This window comes from Nicotiana attenuata, unplaced genomic scaffold (genome assembly GCF_001879085.1).
Source record: "Nicotiana attenuata strain UT unplaced genomic scaffold, NIATTr2, whole genome shotgun sequence".
Lineage (NCBI taxonomy): Eukaryota > Viridiplantae > Streptophyta > Magnoliopsida > Solanales > Solanaceae > Nicotiana > Nicotiana attenuata.
Genome location: NW_017675475.1, coordinates 23,534 through 51,174, shown reverse-complemented (window position 1 = coordinate 51,174; position 27,641 = coordinate 23,534). Strand labels below are relative to the sequence as shown.

Here is a 27,641-nt window from a genome sequence, read left to right as displayed (position 1 = left end):
AAGGGCGCGCACCGGACTGGTAACCAGATGTATCTGCCTCAGATCCTATGATGTGTCATGTAAATTACATCTTGTTGATGACAATCGATGAGTTTGAACTTTTTATTCTCTGTTTTAAGGGCTTGGACCCCTGCACTTGCGAAAAGCTATTGAGCATCAGCAAAATATCTGTAGCTAGAAAGCAATTTTTTGGTCCTTGTTTGATGTTTTCAGCTTTATACCAGTTCTGAGCCATTGTATTACTTCCTTAGTTCCATCAGTTGTAGCTAATGTGGCACTTATTCAGCTTGTTTCTGGGAGCTGGGACAGGAAGGAAAGTGGAAAGTTTATGTATCTGTGATCTGTATTAGCGGTCTTATGCTGAATGCAAATAAGTTTCATTTTGACAGGAAGATGGGGGTGAGCGGTGGCAGATCTGAGTAGAGTCAAAGGGTACCGAATCCCCTTTGTCGAGAAATTACACTGTGCAAATGGGGTAAAAATGATTTTTCTTGGTTATCTGTTAGCCGTTGCATCCCCTTTAAATGAAGAAAAATTCAAGTATAACAGTAAATGGGGGTTCAAAAGTTGCTTTAGGTCATATGCTTTAAATCCCAACTGCGACATCCTAGAATTTTTTGGAATCCCCTTGTATAAATTTTTGGTTATCACAACCGGTAGCAGTTAACTAAGTTCCCTTGGATGAAATGATGCTTGTTAGAACTAGGAGGAACATTTTGACCGTCTCCAACTTAATTTGTGATTACGGGTTATGTATGAATGCATATATTATAGGACTTCATTTTCCATTAGAGGATATATTCTTGGTATAAGTAGAAAGGAGCTGGCAGTGGTGTATGATACACATATATTCATAAAAGTTAGTGTATGTCCCTTATATATTGGAGCTATCTTTGATTCTATGAGTACTCCATTACCTGAACTAAATTATCTTACATCTTGGAGGATTATTTACACGAGGATATGACATAACGAGGTGATACGGTTATACAGTTCTTGTGATAAAATGTCATTCGTTTGGATAGATTAAAGCTATTCATGTAAAAAGTGTGTAATCTCATTTGTATATATACTTGTGGTATGCCAATACAAACAGAGGAGCATACCAAGTCATATGTATACTGAGTTTGAAGAAAGAAGAGTTGACTAATTTTTTTTTCCTATTCCAATTATAGTTTGGTGCCTTTTCTCTATAGGTTCACCTTTTGGAGAATCCCCTTTATTCATTTTTAAAAAAGTACACTAGTTAGTTTCTGTTCATTTTATTAAGGTCGCATCTTTTATTAAATTATTAAAATGATTTTTGTAGGGTTTGGGGCCTTATTCAACAAGCATAAAGAAAGTTGAGAAGGAAATCAAGGAAATGGAAAACATGATAAATGATTTATGTGGTATGTATTTGTATATCTTAGTTTTGTTCTTTGTTGTTGAAATAATGGTACCTCTAATTGCATAATACTGCTCATTTGCCTCGAATTTGGTCTTCATTGTTTGGGGGCTAGCAAGAAAGAATAGAAAAAAAGAGAACTTTTCTTATCCCTTATTTCTGAAATTTAATTCGATTATGTTAAAAGGTGTGATGAGTTTTCCTACTTTTTCTTTTGCATTGTTCCTATAAATGTATGGTGAATTCTAATTTAGAATATCTGCAGGTATTAAGGAATCTGATACTGGGTTAGCTGCACCAAGTCAATGGGATCTTGTTTCTGATAAACAGATGATGCAGGAGGAGCAACCTCTTCAGGTTTGGTTTTCTGAAAATGAAAAGTGCATAAATCTTGTTAGTCAGATACGCTAAAGCTTTAACTAAATCTTTGGAGCAGGTGGCGAGGTGTACAAAGATAATTAGTCCCAACACTGAAGATGCAAAATATGTTATAAACATCAAGCAAATCGCAAAGGTCTGTTATCTTATTTTTTTTAAATATTATATTGGCTGTATTACCTTCATTTCTAACTGTAATTTAATTTGTGTTGGTGTTTGGAGGCAGTTTGTCTAAGAAGCTCTTTGCAAACTGATCGTGAGATATAGAACTCTGCTTAAGCTGTAGTTAGCAGCAAAACATAAATAAGAAGTTTGATGCTTCATGATTGGATATCTATCAGTCATCTTCCTATTCGTCTTAAATATTACACTGAATTTATTAACAGGATATTTTCCCTTGTTATTGTCTTTAGCCTGAAGGCTTTGTGCTCTGTAGTTTCCTTTATTTTTTTTGAGTATGTGACGTATTGCCATGAGAGAAGTCTTATAGTACTGTTGGTTGGATCTATTTTTGCAATGGATCGTAATTACCTCATTTAAATGTGCTCATTTCGTAACTGCAGTTTGTTGTTGGATTGGGTGATAAAGTTTCACCAACTGATATAGAAGAAGGCGTGCGAGTCGGGTATTCCTTCTGCCTCTTCTTCTTCTTCTTCTTTGCCTAGTGTAGATGTTCTTTAGCTCTTAGGTGGAACAAAGAACTTTAGGGGGAATATCTGTAGCTGAAACTTGGGCTTTTGTGTGACTGGTGCCTTGATAGTGGTGGTGGAGAAACTCTTTTGAGGACTGTGACTGAGGAGGCGGAGGAGGAGAAAAAGCCGCCGTAAAGATGAGGTTACAACTACTACCGGTGGTGGCGCTGCCGCTACTCATCGGCATTCTGTTTTATGGTCCCAGCTCTGTATAGATTGAGGTTCACCAGCAGTAAATGCAGAATTAAACAAAGAGACTAAGAAAAGAAAATACTTTGATTATGGAAAAGAAGATATGAAAACAACCTAATCCATAAATTACTCTTGTCGCATTATCTCTGTTTCTTCCTTGTTCCTATATCATTCCTCTCCACTGATTTGTACGACAAATTAAGTTATGCAATTTTACTATGTTTAACAGAATGGAGTTTCTGTTGCAATTTTCAACATTATTTTTAATTTAAGTGGCTCAGATAAGGCAAGTTGTTCAAGACTTATGGATGACATCACGGTAAGAAAACTTCGTCTAACTCTTTCAAAAGTAAATTCCTTGGTTGATATTGTTCACTATAATATTTGCATTATATTTCCATCTAGTATCTTGTCGCCGCCGCCACCACCATTTGTATCATGAACTTAGCCTTCAGGTCTCACAAATAAATTAGTTGCTAGCTTTGAGATTGTTGGTGCCCAAATTCTCTCTTTTGGTCTGTACTTGTGTACTTTATAGTTTATTTTTATACAAAAATGTAATTATAGTTTATCTTCTTTTGTAGGATGATCATGAGTAAACCAACATGCTGGCAATATGGTCCATCAATGCACAAGTTACTGGAAGAAAATTTGCTTTTAAGGTTGTTATTAGAATAGAAATTATGACTCTTGAGATGTTCTTGTTCTTTTTGTAAGTAAAAACATATATGTTTTAGTGGTATTTAGTTTTTGAAAGTATGTAAAATACTTAGTGCTTCAGTTGCATTGAAAATAATGTAAATTGTGTATGTAGCAACTACATATTTATTGTTGAAATTGTGTATGTAGCAACTACATATTTATTGTTGCTAGCTGTATAGAAAATATAATATTATTGGCAAAAAGTAATTTTGTGGCCACAACAATACTTGTTGCTAAAAGCCTTTCTAACAGAATATTAACTACCCTCCCGCCATTTTTTTTGCCACAAGTAATGTTATTGTGAAAAAATAATAATTTATCGCAACAATAATTGTTGTCGCTAAATATTTTCATAAGCCACAATTGTGTGACCAAAATATAATTAATGGCAACAACATTTTTTGTTGCGTTAAGACAAGATTTTGCAACAATGTCTTTTGTTGTTGCAAAAACTTTTCCCATCAGCATTCATTGCAACGGCATGCAACAACTTTCTTGTTGTTGCCAAAAGTACTTTTCGCAACAATATTCAATATATGGCAACAAAAAAAATTATTGCAAATTCCATACTTTCTTGTAGTGCCAATGCCATGCGTAGCCCCTTTCTAAGGAGTGATTACCGGATATTGTACTAATGTGATCCTATAGGCTAATCAACCTAGGACCCATCTCTCCCAAATCCTCTTTACTTGAAAACTTTACTTTCCTTTTTTATGCACACAACTTGTTTAAATTCTTGTCTTATTATTTGAGTTATACAATACCCAACATGCTTTATTTGCAATTATCTGCTTCAACTATTTATTTGTTAATGGACTAATTCGTAAGTATAAGTTCAGTTGGGACCCACAGTTGTGGACAGAGAGGGGTGCCTAACATCTTCCCCTCAAGGTTATTTCGAGCCCTTACCCTAATCTCTGGTAATGCAAACTAGTCTGAGAGTTAATCGCTGTAGGCGCCTTAACGCACAATAATCCGTTAGGTGGCGACTCTTCAAATACCCAATTCCCAAAACGAAATGAGTTATTCCCCCTATGAATGTCGAAACCCGGACTTCCCCGTCAAAAAGGGAAAAAAGGGGGCGCGACAAACAGTAGAATATAATTTTTCTATAATTTTACTACAACTTTACTACAATTTCTGCAGTATAATGTATGTCATGTCTTCTTCTTCTTCTTCTTCTTCTTCTTCTTCTTCTTCTTCTTCTTCTTCTTCTTCTTCTTCGAGTTTCAATCTGAAATTCAGCCAAAATCAAGTCTAATCTTCACCAGAACACCCTCAAAATTGAGATATAAACTCCAAATCATATTTCCAATTGTTTGCAACAACACCCAATACAAACAAATAATGGTTTTTGAAAACCCAATTCGAATTCAAAGCTTCAATGCTCTTTAATGGTTGTCAATGGTGGAATTGGTGCTCTCTTTTCCTTTGCTTTACATTACTGAAATTAGGGATTGAGAGATTGAGAGACGTAGAGAGAATTCCCAATTCTTTGCAACAACACCCAATTCAAGCAAATAATATTTTTTGAAAATCCAAATTCGAATTCAAAGCTTCAAAACTTTTTAATGGTTGTCAATGGTGGAATTGCTGCTCTCTTGTGCAACATACGTGGGGAGGGGGGTGGGATGTGGAGAGAGAAATGTGTTGGGGGGGGGAGTGGAAGATATAGAGTGATTTTAGGACACTAATTATTATCATTAATTCCCTTAAAATATACATAAATGGTAATTGGGTATATAAAATGTAATTATAGTAAAACTTGAGTAAGGAGTGTAATATAATTTCATATAGTGTATAGGAATGTAAAAATCTCTTTTTCTTGTTTGAATTGGGTTGTTAAGAGTATTTGGGTTAAGTTGGGCATGACGTCATGTAGCCACTTTTAAGTATGATATTTCGAATATATCCACAATTTACAATGTATTTAAAGATTAGCCAATTTCACTCAAACTTCAGGACACGACGTCCTAGAATTTAAACCTCAAAATTCAAACTTCAGGACATCGTGTCCTAAAGTTCTAAAATTATGTACAGAAGTTCGAATCTTATGTCCTGAATTTTAAATTAGTAGTTCAGAAATTCAGGACACTTAGTCCTGAATTTCAAATTAGCAGCTCAAAAATTCAGGACACTGAATTTCCAAATTCAGGATACTTAGTGTTGAAGTTTGGGTGAATTAGTTAATCTTTAAATACATAGTAAATTGTTGATATATTTTAAATAGCGGGCTTAAAAGTGACTATTGTTGCACTTTGCCCCTAGAAGATCAACGTGTAGGCTGAGTAGCTTATGTTTTTGTTGTTCTTTGGGCCCTGGTCCTAATCCGTTACCGTGAACAAAAAAGAGAAATTTTCACAAACCACTATTGTTTAGTGGTTATTAGCTAGTTGTAGCTATCATTTACTATATTACTTTCTATAGCTATGTTTTCAGTTTTGCTAGAGTGTATTCGATGTATTTAAGCTAATGTATTTATGAATACAGTAGCAATACTCAGCGTGAAACAGGGGAATACAGCTAGGCAATTATTGTATTCGACTGTATTCACAATATGTATTTGTAAATACAGTAACGTAAATAGCGTAAATCGTGGTCTATTCAGTTGTTTTTAAAAGGAAAACTAAATGAATTAACAGAAATAGACTCCTAATATAAGTCAACAAACTCAATTATAAATCTAAATACATAAATACATCTGAATATATAAATTATATTAATTAAAAAAACATATGAATACATTCATGGAATATAGCGAGACAGTGAATACAATGAAATACATGAAATATCGCGAGATACAGTAAAATACAATAGAAAAAAAAGACAATGAATACAATGAGATACACAGAATACAGCGAGATACGTTGAAATACAATGGAAAAAAAGTAACAGACTCTTCAAGTTGCTCAGCCCCAAAACTCCGTCGTCTTTATTTAAGAATGACCCTAATGTCGACTCGTCGATAGCAGATTTCGGACCTTCATTGTCAGCCCCAATTTACCCTAGTAACCAAAAGGGAAGAAGGGTACAACATTTTGTAGTCTACAAGAATAGTAAGAGGCCATAAGCGGAAAATCTATCAAACGCCTCTGAGTTTGTCTTTCACAGTACCCGTGGTTTCCATTGGGGCAAATTATTCATGAAAAATGAAAAAAGGGAATGTTGCAAACAATCGTTGTTTTAATGGTTGTTGAGTCAATCCATGTTTTAATGGTTGCGTAGAAGCTTATATACTCTCGTTCGGGTCATCATCACCAGGCCTAATAGGTGGATCAACATCAAAATTTGGTACAAATGGCGACTCCGGTACCGCAGTTTTATCTGTCGGTACGGTGATTTGTGGCGTTGGTTGAGAGAGAGAGGGTGGAGAAAAATCTGAAAGAATGAGAGAGAAAAATAATACAAAGCATATTTTATGGCTTAAGGGTAGGAGGTGACCATAAATAGATATTTGGCTATTAAAAACAAAAGGTAGCTATGGAATATAATTTTTTAAAAGGGTATTTATTTAAAATAAATAAGATATCAACCTTTGCTACAGGAGGTAAAAATTCCAAGAAAAAACTTATTATTATCAGAGAATAAAGGATTGCTGCACCTATTTTCAAGAATTTCTTTTTATAATCTGGCGCCAAAAATTTGACCTTTGATTATTTGTGTATTTTGAGCAATACACATATAGTTCAATTGACAAATGATAGTTTTGCGATTTTACTATTATGGTGGACTTGAAGCTTCTTGGTAATTAATCAGGGTTGGCATACAATAATTTAGTTTCCAAACTCGAAAAAATGGCAGGTTTGGAATTTTAGAGCCCGTTTGGATATAAGATTTTTTTTACTTTTTTCGAAAATTACACTTTTTTAAAATCAGTGTTTGATCATAAAAATTCTAATTTTCACTTAAAGATGAGTTCTAGAATTTTTCGAAAATTTGAAAAACTCCAAAAAGCCGTTTTTCAAAATTTTCACTCAGATCACTCAAAAAAATTCACAAAAATAACCCAAAATTATATTTATATCCAAATACAACTCTAATTTTCAGTTACCATTTTCACTTGAAAAAAAAAATATACTTTTTTGGAATTTTACAATTCTTATGTCCAAACGCCCACTTAAGCATACCTATAGAAAATCTGGTGGTCGATAGAAGTCAATGTCAACGCACATGTTGCTGACTATGTTTTGGTGTGTAGATTACGAGTGTATTCATTAAGTGTATATTAGAGAGCTGTGGCCTGTAAGCTTTCCTTACATGGCTACCTACAAAATTCTGATAGTAATTCTCATCCTCGTGCTGTTATGTCACTTCTCGCGTGCGGACTTGGCTGAAATCTCGAAGAAACAAAATCTAACAGATTACCAACAGTTATTCTCGGCAAATAGATTGTTCAAAATGCAAATTTTCAGTCCCGGCAAGTCAAGAAAGCGTTACTTAGGCATATTTGCTCGGCCAAGTCTTGATATGTACTCCCACGTTATCCAAGAGGGAGATGAAAAGGCTGTGTGGATAGCTAACAGAGACGATCCTATAACTGATACATCTGCAAGTCTTATGATCGATCGTGATGGCAGATTAATGATTTCTCATAGTGAAGGAAAGGTCATTTTGCTTAGTGCCACTCCAACAGCAGCAACTAACTTAACTGCTATACTACTAGATAATGGTAATTTTGTGCTGAGAGAACTGAATTCCAATGGCTCCGTTCATCGAACACTATGGCAAAGCTTTGATTATCCAACCGATACACTTTTGCCTGGAATGAAGCTAGGGATTAACTTGAGAACTGGACATAACTGGTCATTGACTTCATGGGCAACCGATCAAGCACCTGCCTCAGGGTCTTTTACCTTTGGTCTTGACCCTAATGGTACAAATCAGCTCATAATCTCGTGGATGGGCAAGGTCTATTGGAAGAGTGGGCCTTTGCCTAACGGCCATTTTGGTTTTAAATATGTCTCAAATGAGGATGAGAAATATTTCACGTATACTGCTTATTCTGTTTATGGAAGGTACACGGTTAGTCCATCTGGATCAATTCAGGCTGGTTTTGAAAGAAATAAAGTGTTTGGTATTTGTATCGATGGGATTCCTGATGCTGGCTGCGTAAAGCAGGTATTGCCCCAGTGCAGGACAGCTAAAAATTATTGGTTTGAGCTTAGACAAGTTTACATGTTTGGAGATAGCTTTAAAATTGAGGAAAATTATACCTTGAGCCTCTCTGATTGTAAGGCCAAGTGTGAGAACGATTGCTCGTGTGTTGCCTATACTTCAGTTGATAGTGACGAGGGGACTGGCTGCCAAATTTGGGGAAACAGTTCGAGTTTTGTGACAGCATCAAACAGTCTAGCCAGAGGTGTTTTCTTTCTTACAAGAAAAGGTAATTCTTGTTTCTTGAGACCAAATTTATTCAATAGACTAATAGACTTAGAAAAACTTGGTGATTCCTATCCTGCATCAAACATACATGATGCAACAATATTGCAACTCATATTAGGATTGCTTTATTCAGCTCAAGATAAATCGTTTTATAAGGGAACCACATTAATATCACCAATCATCATTGTCTCATTTGCTCGTCATTCCAAAATTTACTAACACTAGAACCAAGCTATTTTGTTCAGATCATGATGCTGCAGGATTTAATTTCCAGGATAATAGATTCCATCTTCAGTTCAAACATGGCTCGTGCAAATGAACAACCACACCTTACAAAATCTTGATTTTGAGTTTTGAGGCTATTGGAAATTTGGATTTTCTAGAGTACCAACCTTTATGATAGCATCATAGTATGTTCGAAGAAAAATTCTGTTGAATGTGTACAATTTTTTGACAGATGAGAAGCGAAAATGGTGGATATGGCTGACAATAGCAGCGCCCATAATGGTATTGGTTTTCGCTTTCTCCTTATGCTATCTGAAACAAAAAAAACTCATAGCAAGAGGTGAGCAATACATTCACCCTAGCACTAGTCCACGATTACACTTTATTATCTCTAATAAAATCTTCAACTTTTGCAATGGGCAACTAGGCAAAGCCAGAGAAGTGGAGAAAGTGTTATACGAGCTAGCAGGTCCTAACGCCATTCCTGGCCAGTACAACGACAAGAAGTTGAGGCATGATATACAAATTTTCAGCCTTGAAACTATACATGTTGCCACAAACAATTTTTCGTCTGATAATAAGTTAGGCGAGGGCGGCTATGGACCCGTTTATAAGGTAAGAACTAAGAAGTTAAGAAGCTTTTTGGCTTAAGCTGATTTGTTAGATTTGCTAATTAGTAGCCAAAATTACAGGGGATGTTAGTAGATGAGCAAGAGGTAGCCATAAAGAGACTTTCAACAAGTTCAGGGCAAGGATTGGTTGAGTTCCAAAATGAGATTAAGCTGATTGCTAAACTCCAGCACACTAATCTTGTTAGGCTTTTAGGATGTTGTGTTGAAGGGGAAGAGAAGATATTAGTTTATGAATACATGATGAACAAAAGCTTAGACTTGTTCCTATTTGGTATGGATTTCCTATTTCATGCCTTATTTGCTTAATAAATCTTAAGTATTTCATTACGTTTCAATAATTTTGTATCAACAGATGCTAGCAGAAGAGATACACTAAAGTGGAATACCCGTTTGAACATTATTGAAGGAGTTGCTCAAGGAATACTTTATCTCCATGAGTATTCAAGGCTGAGGGTGATTCACAGAGATCTAAAAGCCAGCAATATTTTACTTGATGACAATATGAACCCCAAAATCTCAGATTTTGGTTTAGCCAGGATATTTGGAAAGCAAGAATTTGAAGCAAACACGGAGCGAATTGTTGGTACCTAGTAAGTCCGTAATACTAGATGGTATAATTATCTAACTATGGAGATTCATTGTCTCGCATTGCTTTCTTTTCAGTGGCTATATGTCTCCGGAATATGCCATGAATGGCATTGTATCAATGAAGACAGACGTATTCAGTTTTGGAGTGCTAGTACTCGAGATTTTGAATGGCAAAAGAAACAACAGCTGCTATCACTTGGAACGCCCACTAAACCTCATAGGATATGTAAGTTTCTCTCATTAAAAATCAATAATGTAGCATGATCCAGAGATAGATGGAGGGTACTCAATTGAGAAATCACTAAACTTTCAACGGATTTTAAAACTCAAAACCCATAAAGCGTACAATGACTCCAGAGTTAAAAACTTAAAATGTACAATTTGTCAAGTTTACATTCTGGATCCGCCTCTGGCATGATCCAGAATGTAAACTTGATAAGTTAAACAAGCCTTGGCGTAACTGGTAAAGTTGTTGTCATGTGATCAGGAGGTCACAGGTTGAGACGTGGAAACAGCCTCTTGTAGAAATACAGGGTAAGGTTGTGTACAATAGACCCTTATGGTCCGGCCCTTCCTCGAAACCCGCGGATATAGATTTTGTTAAAACTCAAAACCCATAATTCCAGAGTACAATGACTCCAATTGTCAAGTTTACATTCTGGATCCACCTCTGGCATGGAAACTTGATAGTTTGCTATATCAAATTTTGTCTCTGTGAAAAGCAGGCAGAGTATTTGAAGAACTAACTGATCCAATGTTGTCGAATGAATCAACACCAACAAACGAGGTAATGAGATGCATTCATGTCGGATTACTGTGTGTTCAAGCCAATCCTATGGACAGGCCATCCATGTCAAATGTGGTTATGATGCTCACAAGTGATAGCTCGCAACTACCCATTCCCAAGCAACCAGCATTCTTCATTGAGACGCCTAGAGCAGAGACTGATATAAGCGAACAACTTGTAAATTGTTCCACAAATGGGTTAACAATTTCAGATATGATTGCTAGATGATTAATTTTATCCCTCAAAATTGTCAATTTTATCAAGATTGAACTTGTTAGATTCGTTGCTTGCTGCATGAGGGGATGATGATTTGATTTTGCTTGTTTACTCCTTTTTCTTTTCTCCTTCCACACAATTAGCTAATATTGTTTAGGCTATACTTTAATTGCGGGTAACGGGGTATGTGTCTGCATTAAGTATGAACCATTAACAAAAGAGAGAGTAAGGTTGTTGGTAGAGGCGGATCCGGAATTTGAACTCTATTGGTATAATATGTGAGTTTTTTAGCATTGAACCTATTATACTTTTAAAGTTATGGGTTCATAACTACTAGTTGTTGCAATATTAATGAATTTTTACACATAAATTATGTTCCACATCAGAAGTATTGTTGGGGTTGTTTTTTTACTGGAGTGTTGAATTTTTTTATTTTTTACCCGTAAGCAACTTTATTCATGTTAGGGGTGGAAGCGGAAGTTGTTCATCCACACCCACTTTGTCGGAGAATAATACTGTATGTAGGTCAAATTTTTTTATACATATATACTCCCTCCGTTTCAATTTATGTGAACTCATTTGACTGGGTACAGAGTTTAAGAAAAGAGAGAAGACTTTTGAACTTGTGGTGTAAAATGAAGCACATATATTTTGTGTGGCTATAAATCATTGCATAAAGGTAAATTGTTTCCAAAAAGGGAAAGAGGTCATTCTTTTTGGCATGGACTAAAAAGGAAATAGGTTCATATAAATTGAACCGGGGATTATTAGATATTTAATCGTCTTGGCTAGTTCGCATTTTTCTTTATTTTTTTGGTGCATACAAATGCTGCTTTTGGACACAATGGTTTAGGGCCAGGGTGATCGAAAAACGGGCTGATAAAAGCAACCCACTAGACTATTACTAACTGCTAACCTTTGATTGGTCCACGTGGCATATGGTGGGCTCCCCAGGAAAGAGGTGGTTGGCCGTTTCCTATTGTAGGCCTCTCCCAACCAAAACCAACATAACAACATTGTTGGCAAATAAAAGAAAAAACATTTTGCATGTCTTACATTTTCAAGATTCAAGGCCGTGCACTCTTCCTCCTTTCTTTAGCTACCAAACAAAATATGCAGTGCTGGAGTTGGTCATTTTTTATAGCAGAGATACTAAGCATGTCAATTTTTATTGCACAAACATTTAAGCAACTCATTTTTTATAACAGCCCCATGTATTGATGTTCAGGTAGGATTATTGAATAGATATTAACAAAAAGGTAATAAGGAATTTTCACTGGGGAATGAAGGGGGAATGGAGTTTCTAGCAAGCAGTTGGGGTAAAGAATTTGTGGCAGGTGGATTTGGAGGAATAGCTGGTGTCATTTCTGGTTATCCACTCGACAGCATTAGAGTTCGACAGCAGAATTCTAAGAGCGGTTCTGCTTTTAGAGTTTTTCGCAATGTTATCGCGACAGAAGGTCCCCTGTCTCTCTACAGGGGAATGGCTGCTCCTCTTGCCTCCGTCCTATTTCAGGTCATTCTTCTTCCTTCTTTTGATAGTCTTTTTACGCGAAATTTGCCACACTTGAAGATAGAATTCTTGAATGATATGGTTGTCAGTACAAATATTATTTTTATTGTATTTTTGTGCCTGAAGGGGAGTCCTGGTGTAACTGGTAAAGCTGCTGCCATGTGAGGAGGTCACGGGTTCGAGATGTGGAAACAGCCTCTTGCAGAAATGCATGGTAAGGCTGCGTATAAAAGACCCTTGTGGTCCGGCCCTTCCCCGGACCCCGCGCTCTATGCGAGCTTAGTGCATCGGGCTGCCAACCCACTCCATCTCTTCATTGTGCAAGAGGGAATTTGATTTTGAACTTGAATTTGGCTTTATTCTTACAATTTGAAAATATTGCTCTCCTCCCTGGTGCAGAATGCCATGGTATTTCAGATCTACGCAACACTATCACGGGCATTCGACAGAGATATCCCAGCCAGCAACCCACCCTCGTACAAAGGTGTTGCTTTAGGTGGCACTGTGGCCGGAGCAATACAAAGCCTAATCATCAGCCCTGTGGAATTGGTGAAAATCCAACTTCAATTGCAAAGCAAAACCAATCAGTACAACAATCAAGCAGCTAGTCTCAAGGGTCCAATAGATGTGACAAGAAGAATATTCAGACATGAAGGTTGGAGGGGGATATACCGCGGGTTAACAATTACTGTCGTCAGAGATGCACACTCTCACGGTCTGTATTTCTGGGTGTACGAGTATACTAAAGAGCAACTTCACCCTGGTTGTCGCAAGAACGGTCAAGAGAGCTTTCAAACAATGCTCATAGCTGGTGGTCTAGCAGGAGCAGTTAGCTGGATAAGCTGCTATCCACTAGATGTTGTTAAGACCAGACTCCAAGCTCAGTCACACTCTAAATCTGCAAAATATCACGGTATTGTCGATTGCTTCAGGCGAAGTGTGAGATTAGAGGGACATGCTGTTCTCTGGCGAGGCGTGGGAACTACAGTTGGCAGAGCATTTTTAGTGAATGGGGCTATTTTTACTGTCTATGAAACTGCCCTGAGGTGCCTTTTTAACAACAATAACAATAATCATGCAAATGTTTAAATCTGAAAATGCATTATAAAACAGTATTGAAGAACTGCATTATAAAACAGTATTGCCTTTTCATCAACTCTTTGGTTGGCATTACTTCACTAGAAAACACAGGATCCTAAGTAGGGCTGTCATAGCATGATCTTTCACTACACAAAGCAATAATCATGTAAACAAATGAATGTGATAGTCACAGTCATGTCAAATCACAAACGCCTGAAGTACAAGCATATATGCCTGAAGTTCAATCTCAAATATCGCATGGCCAACAACAAGTTGCAGTTGAAGCTGTTAGAGATACTACTGATGCAGATGATAGAGCAGTTGTCACGTGAAGGCTCATTGCCCAGTATACGGAGGAATCATCATGTATAGCTCGCGTAGGAGTCCTAGTATGAGTTCCACAAATATTCTAGAAGCCAACTCCTATTAACCTTCCTGTGTATATCTAAAGACACAATTGCACATCTAGAGTAGGTATCTGGAGCTACAATATGGTGTTTGATACCCAAATGTATTTAATCTCAACCATGTACAGTCAGTAACAAATAGTGCAGTGAGAGGTGTTATTGATCTTGTGAGATACAAGTTTGAACATGTTATGGATTGCTCGAAAACAAGCACTTCAAATGATTTAACGAACTTGTTTTTAATCCTTTGCCGAGTTAGTAAATGAATGCCATTCTACAACTTCAGATATTTAGTTAGGCTTTGACAAGTTAAACTTGCAAAAATTTATGAACTTGGGCTATGGGTCCTGAAATCGGCTATCTGTGCACTTGCCCCAATTAGCTAGCCCAACAAAAGGTGATACACTATCTCCTAATGAAGACTATTGCTTGTATCCTTCATCTGGATTTTACCTTATCAAGATGTTCATCCTTTACATCTTTCATGTCTTCCTCCCCATTATCCTCATTCCAGAGGATCAGCAACTTAGTTCATTTTATATCATCTGATTTGAGTGCAAATGAAGATTCAGAAATCTTAGATAAGTAGTAAACTAGACAATCAAATGGATATCAACTTCCTATTTACTCTCCCAAATTTAGTTGCGCAAAACAAGCTAGGAAACACATAGTATTAATTAAAGGGGTTTTGACACAGTTACCCACAAAAACAAAACTATTTACCCTTGTCTACCCATAAACTAATTACATTTCCTAGCCATGGTAGGTTTTGTGGGGAATTTTTTCTTTATTCTCCAATTCTTTTTTTATTTCTATGCTTCTTTTCTTTTCTTTTTTCTTTTTTTTTTCTTTTCTCCTTTTCTTTTTTCTCGTTTTCTTCTTATTTTTTTTCTTTTTTCCTATTCTAATTTTATTTAATTTCTTTTTTTTATTCTTTTTCTCTTCATAATCTAATTTCATTTACTATTTTAACTATTTTTTATTATTCTTTTTTTTTATATTATTATTAAAGAAAAATCAAATTGTGTACCAATTAAATGTAGCTAATACAACCAAAAAAATATTAACTAAGATATGATACCAGTATAGTATATAGTTATACTAACAAGGTATACAATTGTACGCAAAGAGTTAAAAAAAAAGTTTAATTAATTATTAAATTGAAATAATATCAGTTGTCAATAAAAATTTCAAAAAATTCTAAAAGGATCTAATGTTAAGAGTATACCGTTACATTATATAGCATACTATAATATATATAGCTATACTGCAAACACAATTAGCTATATATATATATATATATATATATATATATATATATATATATATTTGCATTTTCAATTTGCCTCTCACGCTGGGTAAAAGCTTAAAGCAAATTAAAAGGGAAAAGACAAGTGAATTTACGGGTAATAAGTATACTATTATACAATAGTATAATAGTATATTGCATATTATTACAATATACTATAACAATATATAGTATACTATAATAGTATACTGTAGCAGTATAACTATATACTCCTATAGTATATTGTATACTGTAGCGGTATATTGTTAGGTAACTGTGTTTGCAGTATAGCTATATACTCCTACAGCATATTGTATACCGTAGCGGTATACTGTAGCTGTGTTCTTCTTCGATTTTCAACTGAAAATTTCATTCTCAATCACCTCAAATCCGCTCCAAATGCTATCAAATTTCAGTATGAACTTCCAAAAGATACTATAAGCAATATTTAACAGCACCCACTTTGAATCAAACAAGAAATCTTCAAAAATAAAATTGAGCTTCAAGCCCAACAATGGTGGATATTCAAATACACACAAAAATTTAGATCTGGGAATCTTACTCGAAGATACTATAAGCAATATTTTATAGTACCATATCGAATCAAACAATAAATCTTCAAAAAAAAACTATTTTCTTCCTTAAAACTTTACGATAACATATAAATTGAAAGTAAATACTATTGGAAAAAGAGATAGAGACAGAGAGGGGTTGAGAGTGGGCGAGAAGTTGAACTAATGTTTTCGGAATGGGGTTTTGACACAGTTGGGGAGTTGAGCAAAGAATTGGAGGAAGGTAAATGAGGAGGAAGAAGAAGAGGAACATAATAAAGGCGGGTAAATAGTTTGGGGAGCATGGGTAGGAGTAGTAAATAGTTTGGGCCTGAGCATTAAAGGGTAAATAGTTTGGAATTAATGGGTATAAAGTAAAATTTTCTCTTAATTAAAATCTGATTCAAAGATGAGACATAGTTTGTGTCACGCCCCAAAACCGTGGGGCGCGACCGGCGCTCGACCGGGTAGCCCCAGTCAAGCGGACCTGGGTGCCTTTCCTATCCCACGTGCTACCCCGTGTTTTCATTACTCATTAATCAAAGGGAATAACCATTTATAATTAAAACACCTTTTTACGAATTATACACAACATACATGGTTACTTAGTGTGGTTTACAAGTTACTGCCCACATACAAAATACATAAGTACATAACCCACGTTTCCTGTCTACGGAGCCTCTAAGGATACAAAAGAGTTTTATAATACTTGTCGGTAACAAGGCTCCGGCTATACCTTACACAAATACCAAAAATAAGACTCCGGGAAGAAATGCGGCATGAGCCACGCAGGGCCCCGAGAGGAAAGGGGCTCACCAATTCAGCTGACGGGAAGTGAAGGAGTGCTACTGTCGGTGGTCTGGAGTACCTGCTATGGATCCACCTACAATCATAACACGAATGTAGCGCCCCCGGCAAAAAGGACGTCAGTACATTTGAATTGTACTGGTATGTATGAACAAACTTTACCCCAAGTAGAATCAATCAATACACAGATAACAAACAGTAATAGAATCAACAATCAAATGCACATGAAAGGAACAACCAAAGCCAAACAAGTTTCACAATCTCTCATTTTCCCCTTTCAACATTATTTCATCACATCAATGATTTCACAACTTTCTCATATTTTCATTTCAATAGTGATTATGATCACTTTCCACCCTTATTACCTCGGCCACCCTTATCACCACAACCCACACCTTATTACTTCGTGTTTCGGCGCGCAACCCGATCCCACCGAACAATCACATTTCACACAACAACAACAACAAATCACATTTCACACGACAACAACAACAAATCACAAAGAATTTTCATAACCATCAATACCATTTCCATCATATACAACAGCCCGCATACAATTTAAGTCACAACGATAATTGCCCACGACAAGTCACATATGATATTACCACAGTTGTTTCAATTGCATCAATTACGATTTCTTTCCATCATTTGTTACACAGCTTTTACCACAGAAACACATTCACACACACACTTGGTTTGTTGCCATTTACTTACACCATTATATCGGGAGACTTAACCAACAACGTTCAAGGTATCACATACCAAATACTCGTACACCAAACAAGGTGACTTTACAAAGGTCAACGTTAGCCATACATACCTGGAATCGAATTTCCCTTTTTACTTCTACTTCGGCTCACCAACAGCCTAGTACCGACAATCTAGTTCACAAGTTAACACGTATATCTTAGAATTGAAGTTCACAATTACTACCCGAACTTTATTTAGGTTATCAACCGCCCCTTTTGCAAATTTATACTCCTACCCAATTCTTTTTACTAGATTTTAGGTATTAAAGAACATGCATGTATGTTTTCAACTTTTATTTTCAAGAATCAATGCATGAGAATCCCCTTTTTGTTTAAATCAGAAAACCAATGAAAAAGGGCTGGCTGCAAGAACGGAGACGAAGACAATTGCTTGAAATTTTCCGGCCCGGGTGACTTTGAAGAATCAAATTGATGAAGGTAGGACTTTCTCTCTCAAGAACTCTCTCTCCCCTCTCTCTAGTTTGTTCAGAAAATATGTTAAAATGAGGGGTTAGGGTGTTTTATTGAAGAAGGGGTCGGGTTTAAAATTTGGAAAAATAGGAGCCCCGAGTCAGGTATGCGATCGCATTTGCGATCGCAAAGAAGAAATGCGGCCCGCAGAATGGACCGGAAAAGTGCTCCAAGAATCTGATCCTACCGTCTGAGTTTGCGGCAGAAATGCAGTCCGCATACACATTCTGCGGTGCATAATGCACCGCATAACTGTCCTTTGAAAAATTCCAAGATGATTACGCGACAACTATGCGGTCCGCATATCAGTTATGCTATCGCATAATGTACCGCATTTTGACCTCAAATTTGACTAACACACTGACTCACTTTGGGATAGAAATGCGGTCCGCATACTTGATTTGCGACCGCACTCTGAACCGCATAATAGCACTTTTCTGGAAAACTTTGATTCTTGATTTTTAAATGCTTAGATTAGTACAAAGGGTCCGACTACTAGGTTTTGAGTATAAATTTTCACGGGACCTTACAGTTTGATCTAGAATTTCAAAGATGTTTTTTGTGTCAATGATCAACTCACCTCAAGTGAAGGCTGGCCTCGTCAACAAGCACCTGTGGGTTGTGGGGTCACTAGAAAACAATGTATGGGCATATGATTGGTCGTTTCTTACATTAGCCAGCTCCCAACAAAATCGCAATTAAGGTATGATTATTGAATAGATATAAGAAAAGATAATAAGGCAGAGAGTTGAAGTAGAAGATAGGTACTCTTGATTGGGGAATGCAGGGGGCATGGATTTTTGGCCAGAGTTTCTTACAAGCAGTTGGGAAAAAGAATTTGTGGCAGGTGGATCTGTACAAAGATTAAGAATGAGAAAGAGTTTGGGAAAATAAGAGCAGATGCAACTTCTGCTATTCTTATTCTGGTTTTTATATAGATTTTGTACATCTTTGAAGATAAATATAAAATTTTGAGATCCTTATCTAATACCCAGTGTTGTGAATAGCGTGAAGCGAGAAGCGAAGCGCCCACTTTTTTGAAGTGAAGCGAAATTTAAAAAAAAACTAAGAATTTGGGCAGAATTTTTCTGAAAAAAATTCGCCAACGTTTCGGCGCTTTTTGAACGTTTAGAAAGAAAAAGAAAAAGAAAAGGAAGAAGAAAAAGAAAAAGAAGAATGAAATAAAAAGTGCAAAAGCAAAACATACCTATTGAAACTTGAAAGCTGTTGTTGAAATGTTGAAGAAGAAGAAGAAGAACCCTAGTTTGCTTGAACAAATCGCTGCTTGAAGCGAGGAAGAAATCGTTGGTTTTAGTGAGGAAGAAATCGCTGGTTTAGAACCCTAGTTTGCTGCTGAAGAAGTCGAAGAAGTGTCTAAAATAGAAGTCAGCGATTTGGGTCTTTTAATTGAAAACAGATGTTGGGTCTTTTAATTCAAAAAGCGATCGCTTCTTCCGCTCCGCTCCGCTCCGCTTCACCGCTTCTCGCTTTTTAGAGAGAAGCGGTCGCTTATGTGTACCTGAGCCGCTTTTAATTGGAGTAACGACCAGCCCCTCGCTCTGCTTCGCTTCTCGCTTAAAGCAAGGAAGCGGGCGCTTTTCTCATCACTGCTAATACCTATTCTAAAGGAAGAGTAATCATTTTGTTGCAATGGATAAGCTACAACAATAGAGTTCTAGATAGACTACAATGTGAATTCAAAACAGATGATACACTCTAATAGCCCCCTGCAAGATCATGTGTGGGATTGAACCATGCACTCTAATAATTTGGAGGAGTAGCTGGTGTCATTTCTGGTTATCACTTGATAGCATCAGAGTTCGACAGCGAACTCTAAGAGTGGTTCCTCTTTCAGCGTTTTCCGCCATGTTGTCGCCACAAAAGGTCCCCTGTATCTCTACAGGGGAATGGCTACTCCGCTACCCTCCGTCGCCTTTCAGGTCATTCTTCTTCCTCCTTTTGGTACTCATTTTACACGTATTTTGTTACAGAATACGGATATGATTTTCAGTATCATATCAAACGCGACGAATTATGAGGTTGATCATGAGCAGAAATGAGGATGTTAAGGTGGATGTGCGGGCACACTGGGATGGATAAGATTAGGAATGATGATATTCGGGAGAAGGTGCACGTAGCTCCAATTGATGACAAGATGCGGGAAGCAAGACTCAAATGGTTCAGGCATGTTCAGAGGAGAAGCCCAGATGCTCCGGTAAGGAGGTGTGAGCGGCTAGTTGTGGAGGGAACGAGAAGAGGTAGAGGGCGGCCTAAGAAATATTGGGGAGAGGTGATCAGACATGATATGGCAAGCCTTCAGATTTCCGAGGACATAACACTTGATAGGAAGTTGTGGAGGTCGAGCATTAAGGTTTTAGGTTAGGAGGTAGTTGAGTCTTGCCTTACTAATACCTCTGAGACTAGTCTGGTAGGATTTTTGTCTAAGATAGCTAGTGTCAATGCTGTATTTTCAGTGCAGGACCTATTTACTACCTATCGGTTTTGCTTTGCATCTTTCTTCCGGATTTCATGTTGTTCCTATTTTTCTTATGATTTTCTTATGATTTATGTGATGATACTAACATTGTCTACCTTTGTCTTTTTGTTCTCTTGAGCCGAGGGTCTTTCGGAAACAGCCTCTCTATCCCTTCGGGGTAGGGGTAAGGTCTGCGTACTCACTACCCTCCGCAGACCCCACTAATGGGATTTCACTGGGTTGTTGTTGTTGTCGTCGTCACTTAACAATGTAAGAGAGACCTGACTGCACCCTGCACGGAAATTATATCATAAATAATTTGCATATCCTAGTAAAAGACATTTCTTGATACGTCAATTTTGAGTATTTCCATAATCGTTTCGGCAAATTTCCGGTCATCTACTTCCTAGCAAGTGACTACCAGTTCGTGTCTTGCACGCTGTCTCAGTCAGCAACTTTTTCGTGCCGACTCAGACACATCTTTAAAAGTCAAAAAAAATTCATTTAAAATTTCTATTTATTTGAGAAAAAATTGGAGAATGAAAAATGCAGTTCATATAAAACTTATCTTAGTTTAAACCTACTCTCAAATTTAAGGGACCTTTTATGTCATTTTCTAATGCTTCTCATGTAGGAATTATTTTGCGTGATAATGCGCAAAATATGAGTGGTTTTATTGGTATAAAACAAACAAAAGTGAATATACTGAGTCATTTCTATAACTTTATTGAGCATTTCATATGCTCCGGGCATTTTCGCAGAGGACATACTAATCCATACATCAGCAGAACAATCAAACAACTAGTCTCAGGGGTCCAATAGATGTCACAAGAAGAAGAATCAAACAGGAAGGTTGGAGGGGAATCTACCGGGGATTAACCATTACTGTCCTCAGAGATTCTCGCTCTCATGGTCTGTATTATTGGATATACGAGTATACGAAGGAGCAACTTCAACCTGGCTGTCGCAAGAACTGCCAAGAGAGCTTTCAAACAACGCTCATAGCAGGTGGTCTTGCAGGAGCTATTAGCTGGATAAGCTGCTATCCCCTAGATGTTGTTAAGACCAGACTCCAAGCTCAATCACACGCAAAATATAGTGGTATTGTTGATTGCTTCAGGCGAGTGTTAAAGAAGAGGGACACGGTGTGCTCTACCGAGGTTTGGGAACGACTGTTGGCAGAGCATTCCTAGTGTATGGGGGCTATATTCACTGCCTATGAAACTGCTCTGAAGTACCTTTTCAACAAGGGTGACAATAATCATGCAAACGCTCAATCTGGAAAGGCATTATGAAACAGGAGTAAAGAACTGCTCTTTAAAGTGCATCAACTCTTTTGGTTGGCATAACTTAGAGCTTTCAAACACTGATCATTCACTATAATAGCAATTATTTAGCCAAATGACAGAATTGATTGGATTTGATCATCATGCTGTTTCTAAATTCACTACTACACAGCCGTAAACATGTAAACAACAACTAAACCAAATTAATGAACATGCCTCCACAATGTAGTAGTCACAGTCATTTCATTTCAAGTCAATTACTATCAATGTTGCCATTCTCATTTTGTATCACAAGCATGTAAACAAGGGCAAGACATGCTATGCTCAACTCATCATCATGTTATTGCAAAAGTAAACCAAGAAAGATAACACTGCTCACAAATACAGAACTGCAAAATACATAATACTATGATAAAACAACAGACAATAGAACAAGCTAACCTATGGTCTCATCAATAAGTCTCTTCTGCTCTAACAAATCGCTCGACCCTATTCTCATTCAGATTCAAACCACCCATTGCTTCCTCCAAACCACTGCTCGCCGCAGCCAAAATATGAGGATCATTATAGTTCCTAACAGCCTGCACAATCGCCCTAACTTTCTTATAAGGATCCGAGCAGTTAAATATATCCGGTCCCAAAAACACGCCATCACAACCCAGCTGCATCATGAGCGCAGCATCTGCTGGGGTCACAATACCACCAGCCGCAAAATGTACCACCGGAAGTCTACCCATCTGCTTCGTTTGTGCGACAATATCATAAGGCGCGGAGATCTTTTTCGAAAAAGTGAAAACTTCATCTTCGTCCATGTTTGATAGAACTCTAATATCTCCCATCACTTTCCTCACATTGCGAACTGTCTCCACAATATTACCTGTACCTAATAGATCCCCCTGGGTCCTAATCATCGCAGCACCTTCACGGACTCTTCTTAAGGCTTCCCCGAGATCTCGACATCCACAGACGAATGAGGCACGGAAATTGTGTTTGTTGATGAAATGATCTTCGTCGGCTAAGGCTAAAACCTCGCTCTCGTCTACATAGTCTGCTCCGATAGCTTCAAGGATCTGGGCTTCGACAAAATGCCCGACTCGGGCTTTTGCCATTACGGGAATTGAGACGGCCTGTTTGATCTCTTTGATTAGAGATGGGTCGGCCATGCGCGAGATTCCGGGTCCTTTAGGTTCTGATACTACGAGGCAGCAGGCGCCGGCCGATTCGGCGATCTTCGCTTGGTCGACGGTGGTGACCTCAGCAATGGCTCCTCCGCGAAGCATTTGGGCAAGCCCGACTTTGATTGAGAACGGATTCTTCTTGGTGTCGGTAATGGCGCTGCCACTGTACACTGTGACGGCACCGTCTTCTTCCATTTGCAAGGTGTTTGTGAAAATGTCTGAACGAAAACTGGGTGATAATATCTCAAAACAACAAAGCTTCGACCGCCGAGATTTGAATCTGTTCGTGGAGAAATTATGGCGGAGAAAGATATAAAAGGGAGAAGAGAAGTAAAGACGGGAATGGGGCGGTGCGATTTAGTTTATTCGAGAAACTTCGAGGAGGTCTCTGTACGTGTTTTGGTGGAAAATGTAGAAACTTCCGATGGTTTCGATTCCAGGGGATCAAATCTAGGCTGCTTTATTTATTTTGGTACTTGCCTTGAGGATTTAAAGGCTGTAAATAATATGTCGCTAGAGCAGAAAAAAGTGACATAAGAAAAAGGACAGAAGAAAATAACAAAATAACTACATATAAAGTAAAGTAGATCAATGTATCTTATGATGAGCTAGAATTAAAGGATTGTCAAGATTCCTAGTTATAGTTTATGACTGCCAACAATTAAATCCGAGAACCAGTAACTTATCTTTGTTGGAATTACTTAGGGAAATTACGAGCTATGTCACTCTATAAATTTTCCTAACAAAAAATGACCCAAAACAAAATATCTACTAAAAAAGGCCCAAATATTATTTTTGGCCCAAATAGTTTCAAATAATGTCAGTTTCTTTTTGTATCCGTTATTATACAAAACCGAGTTCTCTCTCTTTCTCTATATCTCTCACTCTCTCTCTCTCTCTCTCGCTCTTTCTGCGATTTTTTCCTAAATTCAACCAAAATTGATGAAATTGACGACAAAACAAGATACATTTTCGGTTATTTTCGTCTGATTCCAGGTATTTTGGAGTAGAAAACCTCTTATTTTGTATATTTTTCTGATTGCATGTGTTTTTGTAGAATCGATGTTGCTTTTTTTAGGCTTTTGCGACTGATTTTGTAAGTTTTTATCGAGTTTTTGTATTAATTTCTTCACAAATTTCTGTAACCTTTTGTTCGTATATTTTTAAAAAAAAAAAATTTGTCATTGAACCTAGTTTCAATTTTGAAACAGAGCAATATGAGAAGACAAACTCATTCGATGAGTTCATCACCTTATTCAAAGTCCGTTTCAATAGAGAAATCGAGCAACATCAGAAGAGAAACTAAGTCGAAGAGTTTATCTCCTCATTCAACCCCGGTTTTAGTTGAGAAATCGATTGATGAACAAAATATGCGAAGTCAAAATCGTTCCGACAGTGTTAAAGTGTTAGAATCTCGAAAGGATATTGTTGGAAAATCTGAGAAAAAGAAGAGCAAGAGAAAAAGTGTCGTGGAGGACGAAGTGAATTTGGGTGTCAAACCAAAAAAAAACAAAGTTCATAAGGCAGAAAAAGTTAAAATTCCTGACAAATTTTGTAAGGTATATACAATTTCAGTTATACTTTTTTCTATTGTTGACTCTTCTTTTAAAATTTGAATTTAGTTTGTATTTGTTTGTTTTTAATTCGTGTCATGTATTTGTAGCCTTGGAAGCTCTATATTCCAGTTGGTGAGCCGTTTCCTGTTACTCATTGGTCATCATACACTAATGTGGACATTGTATCGGTTTTACAATCAAAGTTGACTGATGTCCAGCTTCGGATGTTTAGGGAAAGCTATTTTGGCTATTTCCTTGATTTACCTCGAGTTGCTATCCAGGCACAACTTATTCGTTCTTTAATGTTTAGGGAGTTGGTTCAAGATAAGTGTGACCAATTTTATGTGAAATTGAATGACGAATGAATGTGTTTATGTTTTGGTCTTCGAAGAATTGGTATTGTAAGTGGTTTAAACTGTTGTGGTAATGAACCTGTTGTAGGGTAAACTTCAGTGGACCCAATAGGTTGTGGATATTTATTTTTCTGGTTTTGAAAGTGGTGTCAAAGAACTCACTTATTGATTGTTTTGAGAAAGAAGAAATGACAGTCCTGATGAAGACGCAGTTAAGATTGCAATCATTTATTTCATAAACACATTTCTTAAATGTCCACTCAAGCTCAGAAGACATTTATAAGTAAACGTGATTTCATCTTGTCGAGAGTGGTGAGTATGTGTTGTTTCCATAGGGTAAGATTGCGTTTCGAGCTTTAATGAAGTCGGTGGAGGGACAGGTTGAGGGGGAAGTCTGAATTTATAGGATTGATGGATTTCCTCTTGCACTACAGGTGTGGTTCTATGAATGTTGCACTGTTAGTTGATCAAAAATTTGTTGTTCGCGTTGGAGATCATACACCATGCATATTGAATTGGGAAATGACAGACAGACCAACCGCGTTGAAGACTTCTCTACTGGTTTCTTCAACAGCACAGGGAATAAGGTACAAATCTTTTTATGTCTTGATGGGATATACATTTATAATACACTATAATTCAATTATGATACATCAAACATACAGTTTTTATACATCTTTGATACATCTAAGGACTGAAAGCACTTTTGGTTACCCTTTGTAGTTTAAAAATATTTCTCCGACAATTGAAGAGCTCAGAAGATTTACTTTGCATGTTGAAGTTACCGATGAGTATCAGAAATATTTTTACATCACGTAACAGGGAAAAACTTCCTATTGATGATAGCGATGATTTTGTCTCGCCACCCCCGAAACACATTTAAGGAGCCTGTCCCACCAAAAAGGCGGCCAAAAAACCGTGCAGGCGTCCAACCTGTTTGATTATGACCGTGAGTTGCAGAAGTTGAAAGCTGATGTGAAGCAAGTATTATTGGTCTTTTTTATATATTTTTTTTGAAATTATTTTTCAAATTGTATATTCAAAGTCTATTATCTTTTTTATTTGTTTCATCTTGTAGCTCCATAAGCAGTTAAATTCCTTCATGGAATATTGTTTCTTGATAAATTCAAGGAGGTGTTTGAGTTGATAAAATTCCAAGGTATGTGTGTTTCTTTTCCGTTGTGCATTTCTTTTTTATTTTTTTCAGTTAACTTACTATATCCTTTTTAAAAAAAATAGCTTGGTGCAAGCGAAGTCAATTATGGTGCACATCCAGAGGAAGACCCAGTGGTCGTCAAGACAAATAATGTTTTGTGAGCAATATGGAGTTTTGGTGGCAATGAAGATGTTGAAATGGATGGTTGTCAGGTGTGTTTAGTTGTGTATTCTGTACTTTTCCCTTTTCTTTTCTTTGTTGTTTTTGATAATTCGATTCTTTTTTAAAAAAATTAGGTTGGTGGAAGTGAAGGCAAAGATGTTCACATTCTCAAAGAGATACTAATGTAGCAGATCAGTTAGGTGTCAATGCTATGGAAGGACCTTCTGGTGTGAAAAGTTGAACGTGTTTGTTGCTAAAAGTAACTTTCACACCAAGATGTAGCACATGCTGGCGGTATTGGTGAGATTGCAGATGCGGTGGCAGGGGAGACGAAGGAAGAATCTAAGAAACAAAAGGTTGCTGAATCCCAGACTGGTGATGTTTGTGCGACTGCAAGTGTTGATGCGGCGCCTGGGGAGACGGAGGAAGAATCTGATAAACAAAAGGTTCCTGAATCTCGGACTGGTGCTGTTTGTGCGACTGTAAGTGTTGATGACGCGGCAGGGGAGATGGTTCTGTACAATACTGAATTACTTCCTGAAGTATCGCCGCAAATGGAAAAAAAGAAAGAGATGTCCTGCAAAGGCCGTGCAGTCTCCGTTCATTACTGTGTTTGATTCAGGTTCTAGTACTGGTGTTGTTGCAGCGAAAGCAAAAAAGCAAATTTATGCTATTAAGCATCCTTTTCAAAGCAAAATCGGAATTGGTGTTAACAGCTCTTTGTTGAATGCTTTTGCTGCGTGGGTCAAAGAAGGGAAGTCCAGAAAGAAGTATGTTTTCCAACTTCTGATTTTTTTTCAGTTTTATAATTTTAATATATTATCACTTATAGAATTATTTTATATCAAATCACTTTACTCTTTTGTGTATATATGTTACCAGGAATGAAATTTACCCGAAGCATGTTAGTGAACTCAATCCTGCTTATGATCTTGGTATATTTCATGTTGAAGACAAAAAACTGGTTTTACACTTGGGCATATAATGGTCAGCCTTGGATGACTCGGTATGTAAGAATTTACTTTTGCAGTATTTTTTTTTTTAAATTTTAGGCCAGTTACACAATGAACACTCAGTCCTGTTAAGTTAGCAAGTGAGCATTCAATTTTCCTTTGTTTTCTGTGATTTTGGTTTGAAAAAACTGTAGCTGCTTAAAGCTTTTCGAGCGCGTTTAATGATTAAATTATTTGTTATGTTTTGTTTCAGCACATTGATGTTTTGTTCTATTATCTGAGGAAGAAGGGAGAGTATGACAAAGACCTACCTGTAACATTCACCAGCACAGATTGGTACTTCGACGAGAAAATTAATGAGTTTGTGGCAGGCGTTTATTGATACAGATGGAGACAGTGATGTGTGCAATCCGAAACATGTCATTGCAGAGTATATTCAGGGGTTTGTCTTGGATGCCAATGTTTCATGGTACA

The 27,641-nt window shown here is 37.1% G+C and overlaps 4 protein-coding genes and 1 pseudogene across 6 annotated transcripts; 4 read left to right on the top strand and 1 right to left on the bottom strand.

Annotated features, from left to right (window-relative positions):
* The first annotated feature begins 1,231 nt into the window (after window positions 1–1,231).
* Window positions 1,232–3,461, top strand: LOC109220115 (26S protease regulatory subunit 7 homolog A-like). Of its 2 annotated transcripts, XM_019384579.1 has the most exons (6): window positions 1,235–1,391; window positions 1,653–1,744; window positions 1,824–1,901; window positions 2,329–2,390; window positions 2,879–2,968; window positions 3,234–3,461. In XM_019384579.1, the coding sequence occupies exons 1-5, from the start codon at window positions 1,364–1,366 to the stop codon at window positions 2,919–2,921; spliced, it is 303 nt and encodes a 100-aa protein (XP_019240124.1). In that variant the 5' UTR covers window positions 1,235–1,363; the 3' UTR covers window positions 2,922–2,968; window positions 3,234–3,461. The 2 variants fall into 2 exon arrangements, with proteins under 2 accessions (XP_019240123.1, XP_019240124.1); XM_019384578.1 differs by lacking the exons at window positions 2,879–2,968; window positions 3,234–3,461 and adding an exon at window positions 2,526–2,872 and having other exon boundaries at window positions 1,232–1,391.
* Window positions 3,462–7,590: 4,129 nt separating this feature from the next.
* LOC109220117 (G-type lectin S-receptor-like serine/threonine-protein kinase CES101) lies at window positions 7,591–11,292 on the top strand. 2 transcript variants are annotated; one of them, XM_019384581.1, is made up of 7 exons: window positions 7,591–8,734; window positions 9,191–9,298; window positions 9,386–9,573; window positions 9,651–9,861; window positions 9,943–10,180; window positions 10,254–10,404; window positions 10,904–11,292. In XM_019384581.1, exons 1-7 carry the CDS (start codon window positions 7,609–7,611, stop codon window positions 10,922–10,924), a joined length of 2,043 nt encoding a protein of 680 aa, XP_019240126.1. In that variant the 5' UTR covers window positions 7,591–7,608; the 3' UTR covers window positions 10,925–11,292. The 2 variants fall into 2 exon arrangements, with proteins under 2 accessions (XP_019240126.1, XP_019240127.1); XM_019384582.1 differs by lacking the exons at window positions 10,254–10,404; window positions 10,904–11,292 and having other exon boundaries at window positions 9,943–10,181.
* Window positions 11,293–11,928: 636 nt separating this feature from the next.
* Window positions 11,929–14,428, top strand: LOC109220118 (mitochondrial arginine transporter BAC2-like). The gene is made up of 2 exons (XM_019384583.1): window positions 11,929–12,697; window positions 13,094–14,428. Exons 1-2 carry the CDS (start codon window positions 12,476–12,478, stop codon window positions 13,781–13,783), a joined length of 912 nt encoding a protein of 303 aa, XP_019240128.1. The 5' UTR covers window positions 11,929–12,475; the 3' UTR covers window positions 13,784–14,428.
* LOC109220114 lies at window positions 14,005–21,907 on the top strand (annotated as a pseudogene).
* Window positions 21,908–22,012: 105 nt separating this feature from the next.
* Window positions 22,013–23,506, bottom strand: LOC109220116 (pyridoxal 5'-phosphate synthase-like subunit PDX1.2). Its single transcript, XM_019384580.1, has one exon. It carries the CDS (start codon window positions 23,180–23,182, stop codon window positions 22,262–22,264), a length of 921 nt encoding a protein of 306 aa, XP_019240125.1. The 5' UTR covers window positions 23,183–23,506; the 3' UTR covers window positions 22,013–22,261.
* Between the last annotated feature and the right edge of the window lie 4,135 nt (window positions 23,507–27,641).